The 10,791-nt window shown below is 34.7% G+C and overlaps 1 protein-coding gene across 1 annotated transcript; it reads right to left on the bottom strand.

The window, feature by feature from the left end:
• Window positions 1-3,321, bottom strand: LOC147859519 (phosphatidylinositol 4-phosphate 5-kinase 9-like). The gene is made up of 7 exons (XM_087326411.1): window positions 2,645-3,321; window positions 2,308-2,481; window positions 2,007-2,175; window positions 1,791-1,901; window positions 1,309-1,508; window positions 632-738; window positions 1-532 (listed from the first exon to the last, which is right to left on the bottom strand). Exons 1-7 carry the CDS (start codon window positions 3,262-3,264, stop codon window positions 141-143), a joined length of 1,773 nt encoding a protein of 590 aa, XP_087182537.1. The 5' UTR covers window positions 3,265-3,321; the 3' UTR covers window positions 1-140.
• Between the last annotated feature and the right edge of the window lie 7,470 nt (window positions 3,322-10,791).

Raw genomic sequence — 10,791 nt, 5'->3', positions numbered from 1 at the left:
TTTTCTTTCTCAATCATGCTATCCATTTAATTAATGTTAAGAGATGTTACATAATTGTAGGAAGTTCCAAGTTCGAACCTCTATCATTTACATATGATCATGGTTATGTTTTGTAAGGATGAACATCGAGTGGAAGGTAATTAGTGATATGGAAAAGTGAGGTGTATAAAATCCCGAAATCTCTTAGAGTAATGGCTTGGATTGACAGCTGAGATTGAGAAGGAGTCAAAGTGAATTGACTTATATGCATGCTCTAGTCTCTTGCTCATGTTATAACGTTGCAAGATATCAATGATACCACAATACAACACCACATCATAAATCTCCTTGCCACGTGCATGTTGTGGATCACTAATGAGGTCTTGAACTTTTGGGGACAACTTAGGCTCTGCTCTTGCTTGCATGTGAATGCCTAAGTGGGTATCTTGCTCCGGTAACTCCTCATGTACAACTCTATAGTTACACCCACTAAGAGTATTATTTACAAGTAGCTCATTATCGGCATTAACATTCTCTATAATATCTCTTTTGCCTGCAATTAATGTTCAAATGATGGTTGTAAGTTTTCTCATACTAATTGTCAACTTATAGACTAGAATAGGTTGAATTACTGAATGTTTAGCATGTATACCTCTAGTTGGAGTAGGAATAATAGAAGCTTGGAAATGAACACCTAATAAGAGACTGTAATCCATTATGTGTTCTGATTCGAGAAATTTGGTGTCGAATTCAATTTGCCTACGACACAAATTTCGTAAAAATGATTTAGTGATAGGTTTGGAATAACTTGTGCCAATAAACTAAAAACAAGAAGTGTTAGATATTTTCTCCTATTGGAACGATAAGGACGCCCATTTCCTTCACATTTCCCTTACACAATGCTCAACATTATGCAACTATTTCATAGATGAGGTGGTGCATACAATTTGGAAGGTGGTTCACCAAACTATGAGGTTGATTGATGTTGGAACTTGGCTATACTAGAAATCCCTAACACCTTAAGATTTTAGGTTTTGGATGGTTAGACCAAATTGGGGAATCTTGTTATTAAATTCCCCCTGATACGAATAACTAGGTGTGACCCCATAATTATACATGAAAACCTTAAATATCACTCTGAAACCCATGTCAGTAAAACAACTATCCCCACAAAAACCATAACTAGTTATATGCATATTTTGCTTCACTATTGCTTCACCTACAAAAGGTCATATAAGATATAAACTTCCTACTGGAAAATATGTTTGGAATCCAGAATGGGAAATTGTCCTTAGACTTCTTACACAAGCACTCAACATATGGATATACCTTAATAATGTCTCTTGTTGATGAGATTCCATTCGAAATACAAAATCCAAATCCAAGTCCTTGAGAGTGATATTCTCATTCATCGTCAATTTTTCTCTTTCATTAATTGAACGTCCTTGAGAAGATCCTTTTAAATCAAACTTCCTATGGATGTGGATTTCATCAGTAGGGAATAGATAAGCCATCACTACGAATCGGACCTACAACATTGATGAGTGAAATTATATAAAGAGCTTAGCACAAGAATTTTGGAATGCCAATGTCAATGCAATTTTTCAAGACCATATGCAATGAATTAGAACACACTTGAATATTAGTGCACATAAATGCAACTTTTCTTTTGACTTATATATGTGAATGACTGGAGTTTGATGTTTACATATACCAACGCAACTTTTCGAGATCTTTTAGATAATGAATTAGTGACAATATCATAAATGTATATATCGATGTAATTTTTTTATATGGGGTGTAGTATGTACCTTTCTACCACTGACGAATTTGATTTCATAAAGCCCAAGGAATTTTGTTAGGAGAGTATTTGGATACATCCTTACATGTTCATAGTAGTTTCGAAGCATTCCTAGCAATACCTTGGATAAACAAAAGCAATTTACAATATCCAAAATTATCTCACATATGATTATCATGACCAAGTGGTCTTAAATGTCTTGAAAATGAAGACAATAGAATTATACCTTGGCTTCAGCTTTTCGCACAGTTTTGATCAAGAATCGATCATTGTGCGACAAGTAAAATGTGCTACCACTTTTTCCTGGAGATGAGATTTTCCTCAATCCACCATGAATGCCACATATGGAATGGAGGTAGTCATTGGTATCAATCTTGAACATTTCCCTCAAACTCCTGTAGTAATACAAGTTAAAACTTGAAAGACCATGCATGAAAATTGTATTGTTGCATGGGAAAAAGTTATTGTGGAAAAAATGGGAATAGAGACAATAAGGGGAGTTTTGTAGTAAATATCGTCCACAATACCTAAAGACCATTGGGCAATAATCTTTCCATTTGAAGTCGTATGAATATTGATGGGGTGGAGGGATTTTAGACCCACCCCTTGGGAAATTCACCCGAAATCTTCCACTTTTTGAGCCCAAATCTTCTGACACAACCATCCGGTTTGGCTCTGATGCTACCTTCTCTATGGTATATCTAACCACACATGCATACAAATAAAAAGAATTGAACATTAGAATAGTAAACAATTAGAGTGTGAATATAAGTTTTTAGCCTATAAGTGTCTAACCCATTGTAAGTGAATATTAATTTCATAGCATGGAACCAACAAAGAGCACATGTATAATTGGATTACTACCTTATTCCTAGCTGCAAGTTTAACATCAACTCATAGTTTGGATATTGATCCTTGCAAATTATTTCTTTGGGGCTAGAAATTGAAATATTATGATCAATTGGCTTAATTCGACTCTTGGTCAATGTCAATGCCCTCTGTAATGTTTGATTAAGCTTTCTCAATTTGAACAACTTTGCCCTTTGTTTCACATTATTGAACTCATGTGGATGGAAGGACCCCAAATTTCCACCATCAAATCCACTTGGAAATTTGACATGATCAACTTCTACTAATCCCACCCCATTGACGTGATTCATCCCAATATTCGTAGCATCATCATGATCACCATCTTGTGTTGGTAAGATTGATTGATTGATTGGATCATCAAGATGGCTTGAACACTCCTCTTGTAGTATAGATGATGAATTCTCATCGAATTCGTCACTAGAATAATATAGACTTAGATCGCTACTTGTATCGGTCGTCTCGGAGTCAAATGAGCTTCTTATACTAGGAGGTCCATGAGTACCATTAATACCAGAGAATATATCATTATAATGGCAACCACCATCTTCCCATATAGTAGTAAAGGTAGTAATAATAGGTACTTCATCTGCTTCTTTCATTTGCATTTCCCTCATCGATTAAATGTTAGAAGTACCATGAGATGGATCAACACTACTTAATAAAAGATTATAATATCAGGTGCAACTAGGTATTTATACCTAGGAAGTAGTACTTTAAGGATAATATGCAGTAATATAACCAATTAAATACTCGGCTCAAGAGGTCACACATCATGCTCTTCAAACATGTGGACATTGAGACAAGCCTTAATTTGTTTCATTATGTAGACTCAAACCATTCAAATGCTTCTTTAATGCACCAGTAATGATTGCCCATATTAATATTACATAATGAATTGCATAGTGTTCATGTAGGTCCTCCAAGGGAAAACACATGTAAGGAAAATTAGTGTAAAGGGCCCTTGTATTCTTTCTAGAAAGGAACTAGTCCAAGACCCATCGGGCTCTTTGGGTACTCACTAGATGTGAACACTTGTGATATTGGATTACCATGATATATGTGTGTATGCACATAGGGAAATATGTAACCATGTATTTATGTATTAGATGATGAAAGACAACTTCAAGATTGCCATATCTTTTCGACTCCTAGTTGACACTATCGGCCAAAAAGGTACGTGTATGTTTTCTGCCTCGAACATGACATACATACATACATACATATATATACACACACACACACACACATCCATGACTAGTTATGGATCATAATGTGCATCCCCATATTAGTTTATTGCTAGCATGCCAAAATTTATTGCTATATTAAACCCAACAAGCATGGAAAAGGGCTTTAGAAGTGGGTTTGTTTTGATTTATTCTATATCTTTAATACTTTTTGGATTGTTAGTGTGGGCGGAAGAAAATGTGGGTCTCCTCATAGTAGATTGGAATATGGATGATCAAGTTTAATTCTCCCACTATAGCCTATGATTATCGACGAATGGTTATTGAATATATGCTTTGTGGAAATAGAGGCTTGCAATTAGTTGACGCATGCGAGGTTGAAAAGGCATATGCATGTTCATATTTATGTTTTGCATATGTAACATATGACACAGGCCAAAGGCCAAATATATGCGTCAATCTACTGTGTATGTGACATATCATGAATGTATTTAAACATTTATGTTAATGTTTATGTCACATGTGTAAGTGTATGTGTTTGAACTGTTTGTTAATGAATAGATGAAAATGTATTATCTTTTCATAAAAGTAATAATTCAACCATTGATTTGCATGCAAAGTATATCCTATATCCTTTGAACAAATATAACCGCAATATGTTTCAACCAAATAGTATCCAAATAACTTACAAAATTGCACATTAGTATATCCTCTTGGTTTAAATTCTGATTACAAATTGATCCACTTTAGGACCACCAATAAGTACGAGAAAAAGTTGAATAGCTTATCGGGAATTTTGCCATAGACACATAACACATGTAGCCATTGTCTTCCTGACAAATCATGTATTGTAATTGTACTTGACCCATTGACTGCTTGATATCAATATTACAACTAGTCCTACTTATCATTATGATACAGTTAATCATTCATATTCCTTGTATTTTGCATGACTCAACCAAAGCTAGAAATCTATTCATGTTTATTGTACATGCAGTCATTTGACAAATATAGCAAGCACTACGAAGCTCTAGATATGACTAAAATATGGATATGACAAGGTGATAATTCAATATAATCTTTGTATTGGGTGACGAAGCAACTTCTTTTCTTCATGATAAGGCAATTATCATACAATGGATATACATGGAGTTAAATAAATCTCAAATCATAGATCTTAGTGAGGCATAGAGATACCCTCCAAGGCCCTACTAGAGTACATTTCCTCCGCATATTGTTTCATTAATCAACCCAAGCCTATAGACATCCAAGCCACATGTCTACCCGATGATGGTTTCGATATTCCATGGAAATATAGAGACACAATAGATGCCATGTCTTGCCTCGTGATAATTCTATTATTCAAACAAGAATATGAAGTCTTAGTCTAGTACATGCCATATGTTCTTCACATAGCATCAAAGCATGTCATGACTTCATCACAACAAATGTTGATACAAACATGTCATGACTACATGTAGTGACATTAACTCAAGGGGGTTGATTATCTTGAAGAGCGCAATATATGTCCTTTGTTCAATCTATTATGAGAAGGGAGAAATATATAATGTCTTTTGATTATGGAAAAATGTAGTTCTGATTTGTATAGAGTGATGAAGTACAATGACAAAACCATGCATATCCATATTCTTCATGTTCAATATAAGGAGAGTGCATAGAGAATGCCTCTTTGAGGGTGGTGACCCCATGATGGAGGGCCAACAATATTAGTTCTAACGATTCAACTACTCTAGATGAATACATGTCACTTCTTGTTATATTTATTCAAAGTGATTTCCATAAAATGAAGCTACATTAAGCTCACAAATGTCTTTTAACTTGCTTTGACATTTAACTTAAGGTTTGCCAACATTCTAGAATCTCATTGGTCTAGTGACTTTAATGTATCTTTCTTTGTACTTTAACAATGATCCAAATGTAGAAAAAATGTTTAAATTTCCTTGAATTGTGGTTATTAATAGTAGCTATATGCACAATGCCATATATTACGTGCATAATCCAAATGTAGGAAAAATGTCTAAATTTCCTTGAATTGTGGTTATTAATAGTAGTTGTATGCACAATGCCATATATTACATGCATACATACATTAACATACAAGGCTTTATCCACATGCAAGTATTTTGTGATTGTCATAGCTTATGTGATAGATTTGGTAGGTAACGAGATATTCTCAATGTGATCATATTTCATATAAAACTTAAGGACCATGGACATGTGACATTAGTAGTCACTCTTAAAATATTAAATTATTTTACCTTTAGTCAAGTGCATCGTTGCAATTGTTATATAACCAAATAATAAAATAATTAGGACATTCCTTGTCTCGTATATATGGCTCAGTTCCATGTTAAGCTAGTGGCGAAACATGTATCTACGTCATGCGTATTGAAGATCAAGCTTGGATTCAGAAAATGTCATGCAAGTTTGTCCTTGATCAATGCTCCATTTAAATACCTGTTAATAATTTGAAATTAACATGAAATTGTATTGTCGTTGGATTTATGTATGTAGTTGAAGGACAAAACATGTATGGCTCTATAAGAACAATCGCTAGAAATGTTGGATATCTCATAAATTCATTATCAGCAATACTACTGACTACTATGATTCCTTGTTATTTGGGACAATCCATAGTTGACCATTATGATTCCATATAGAAATGATGCATCATGGAAGAAGTCTTATCAAACTAGTTATAAGGAATCAAAGAATGTTAATATAATGTCTGGACCACAAGATATCATAATTGAGTTGTAAAGAACCACACATTGACCAGATTTTTTGCAAGTGTAAATAAAAAACTGAAAGAAAACAACACATTACGTGCTTACCCACAATGCGAAACCATTGCCTTTACACATTATATGCGAATTTTTAGACGTCCCCACCAATTCCAAATGACAAATAATTGCTTATGCATTCGTAAGCTTAAGTGATCATACTATTAATATTCTCTACTGAAGTTTTTGTTGTCATCCAACATGTGCATTGGCAATTCCTCCCCTTTAAAGCCCACTTTCCAGAAACCAAGGGTTGAAAAAGGCATGCCAATAACATAATTCTCATTATGTTCCATGCTTTTTAACACCACCTTTTCATGAGTTATATGCCAAAGCATAATAAACATACGCGTGCCGATAAAAATATAAAATTTAAGGTCGGAAGATGATTCTCTTACAATTTTATGTTTGATCCCCATAAATTTAAGGTCGGAAGAATCAGTAATCTCACCATCATGCGCAAAAACGCGTTTTTCTAGAGAGTCCAAACATTCTAAGTGTCCCTAGTTTAGGAACTAGACATCAATTTAGGAACATTGTCACTATACTTAGCAATGAATAACCGTTTTATGCATTGAAGATATTTCAATGTTTTTCCTCTCCTTATGCTCCAGATCATGTTGAGCTTAGCATAGTTAAAATCAAAACATACAACTAAGATCAAACTCCTCAACTTATAATGTTGCACGAGATTCAATAGTGGTAGCAAGAATTACAATATCTTTGTGCTCATATGTATCTAGCCACCGTTGATCATGTGGCAAAGGTAGACATGCCAAAATATTTGTGTCTCATTTATACTCAATTCAATGGTATTGTTATGGAGGAGTGCAAATAGGTCACATGCTTGATATATTTATAAATTTTTACTACACAAACACAATTGAAGGGCTTATTATGGAGGAATGTACATAGGTAGCATAATTAACATTAATGTGAAAGGAAATATATTGTCATTTAAAGAAGACACATATGCATCCATAAGAACAACTCTATGTTGGACTCCTCATAAAGTCATTATTTGAGTGTGCGCACTCCAATTGTTACAAATTGCCACTGTTGATGATCTTGATGTTCATTAAAAAGCGTAGGCACCATGGAAGCCTTGTAATTTTGTAACCTAGTTATATAGGAATCAAAGAATGTTTGGTACCACAAGTCTAGGTCATGATTTAGTTTAAAAAATCGGGATTTTGAATGACTTATTCATCCCAAAGCATGCTTACAAAAACTTGAATAAAACAATGAATGCCTTAACACAATCTGAAATAATTGTCTTTACATTTAGACATTAAACACATAGACATAGACATTTTTATTTTTATTTTCCAAAATGAAGCTACACATAGACATAGGCATATTTCAAACTTCACACATATTAATCACTTGGTGGTGAAGGAATATAAGATTTTCAATGATGATATTTGGTCATGTAGCGCACCACGCACTTTACAGCCTCAAGCGTATAGGATTCAAACATAATAAGTCTATACATATTGGTTGGGATGATTCCTACATAAATTTCCTTCTAAGTTCACATTTTACCTCCCAAGGTTTAAAACATTCGCATTATCTTCCTTGAGAAATGCTGAAAAAGGAAACAAATTTTATAATCTATTGTGAGCCAATAGGCTTTTTAGAGTATTTTTGCATGTTTTAACTTGAAGCACAAAGACTATGGTTGTGCTAAGATGACAAGTTCAAAAAGTTAAATTTTTTGTCCTTTTGTTTTTTTATCCCCCATATGCATACACGAGTTTCTTCTATGAGAAACATGGGCCACTAACAAGACCTATACACACATCATGAAAATAACATTTCTATTTGAGAATCTCAATATTTACAAGTGTATCATGTCAATGCTTAGTACAAGATGTCACGTCCTCTAAATGTTACAATTCGATATAGAACAAATGCTAAAAAACAATTGAGTGACATACATACAAAAAAATAAAGTTTCAAGCTAGAAAGTGATTCAAAAGATCAAATTCATTAAGTTATATTCACATTTTATGATGCCCATATATCAATGATTTCAATCTCGAGCATTTATTAGGCATATGCTATTTATGTAAAAAAATCCATTGGAAGCTACGTGAGAGATTGGTGAACTTGTAAAAATAAAATAAAATATTTATATCATTAGGTAATTAGCATTATCATTGATACTTGCGGCCTCCAAAAACCCTTCGAACAAGAAAGAGATGTTCATTAGGAGTCAACAACAACTTTGTTCAAGCCTAAATCGAGCCATTAAACAGTTTAAATGGTATGGTGGTTTGATTCAACTCGGTTCAAGCTTGAGCTTCGTAAACCAGTTTGAGCTCGGTTTGGCAAGGCTCAAGCCCAACCAAAGTAGTTTGGGCCAAACCAATTTATAAATTGGTTAAGGCTAAACATTTTGTCCAAACTGGTTTGGTTCAAGTTTGAAAACTTCCAAACTAGTTAAGGCTTAACCGGTTTGGTTTGGACAAGGGCAAACCAATTAAGCCAAAACCGAATCGTTGACGAATTCTAGTGTTCACTCCAAGTAGAGTTGCAACAAAGACCATTGATGTATGACTCTACACCTTTCCTTAAGCTAGAGGCAAAGATTTGGTCTCCCTACAACTAATATGTGCTTGATGAAGTGATGTATTATCAAACATGTTAAATTTCATACCAAACATTGTCTTGCGTTGGTCTTTTAGAGCGGTTGGTATTTGGTTATACCTGAAGTTGTAAATGAGACTATTAGACTTCTTTGTTTAATATAGGGAACTAAGTAGTCTTGGATAATGGCTATCTATCGAAAGTACACACGAATTTGGATTTTACCGTCTTCCTTTTTGTCCTTGATTTTGTAGGCACGATGTGTCACATGTTTGCCTACATTTTGTTAAATCATGTCACATGGGTATATTATGTATGAATATCACTAGCAATACTCATGTCATATCCTCATAACTCCATGCAAACATGTCTTTGACGTATGCAAGGATTGTTGTTTCCTCTTGATGGGTGAGTTCGACCATGATGAACACAGGTTTACAATTTTCTTCATCCCCTAGGTTTACTTCCTTGGCTTTCATGGGACTATCAAACCCAATCTCTAGGACTAGCTAGACCTTTGCTTGCAAATCTTAAAGTGTTTGTGGAAGTCTAAATTGTTGGCATAGGTGGGGATTGATATTTCACAATCATATGCTTTGGTACCTTGAAATTATGGACATTACTATTTATGTTCTTTCTCACACATTTCGTAATGATGGTAATGCAACACATAGTCAACCCATCTTTGTTATGCCACAATACTAATCAAGTGCATTTTGTCAATAATGGCAAGTGTTAATGGGTTAGGGTTAAGGTTGAAGATGATGATGTTGATGAATGGTAATGGTAGAATAGAGTTATGATGGGGATATACTAAGCGTTGCGGGATTGATGGTGATGGCGATGGCGATCATTGGGGGGTGGGGGGTGGAGCCATAGACACCACCCCCCTCCTAAGGGGGTTCAACGAGAAAAAGAGAGAGACGTCAAGATGAGAGTGAAATGAGAGAAAACTTCCTCCATTCATTTCCCATTAGGGGGTTAAATAGTACTAGAGGGGGTAGATACATAGGGGTGCAAGCCCCCTTAGCCATCCACACTAATCACTCACGCACACCTCTTCTTATCTGTCCACACTTACACTCACACTTACATTCACACTCATAATCGTATACATTACACATACATACAACAACATTAAGTTAAGTCTCTTCACCCTCACTCAACTCTCCTTACATCTTGTATGGTAACAACAAGTGCGTGAATGCCATTAATCTTTGACTAGGTGGTGTTGAGAATAAGTTTTAGTCATTGAACAATGGGCCATTGTCTTCTATTAAGTTGTGGTTCAAATCATTCTTAGGTCGACAAGTTAGAAACCTTGCCTCTAATTTGGTCATGAACAAGTCCTCATCCATGAGGGGACAATCCTATTGCTCATGCACTTTTTCTGTGTAAACATGGATGGGTTAATCCTTATTATCCCCCCACATGTAAATTATATTGCATCCAATAAACCAATTAACTCACAGAATATTTCATCATAATTGCTTCTTGGTTTGCCGATCATTTTTACAAGCCTGATAAGGTGGGGTATAGGAAAGCACAATGAACCTTCATC

The sequence above is a fragment of the Azolla caroliniana genome, unplaced genomic scaffold, assembly GCF_043228905.1.
Source record: "Azolla caroliniana isolate FFs.n. ecotype wild unplaced genomic scaffold, voAzoCaro1.0.p SCAF_10, whole genome shotgun sequence".
In the NCBI taxonomy this organism is placed as follows: Eukaryota; Viridiplantae; Streptophyta; class Polypodiopsida; order Salviniales; family Salviniaceae; genus Azolla; species Azolla caroliniana.
Note: the sequence above shows the minus strand (reverse complement) of the source record. Positions and strands in the feature narration are given on the sequence as shown.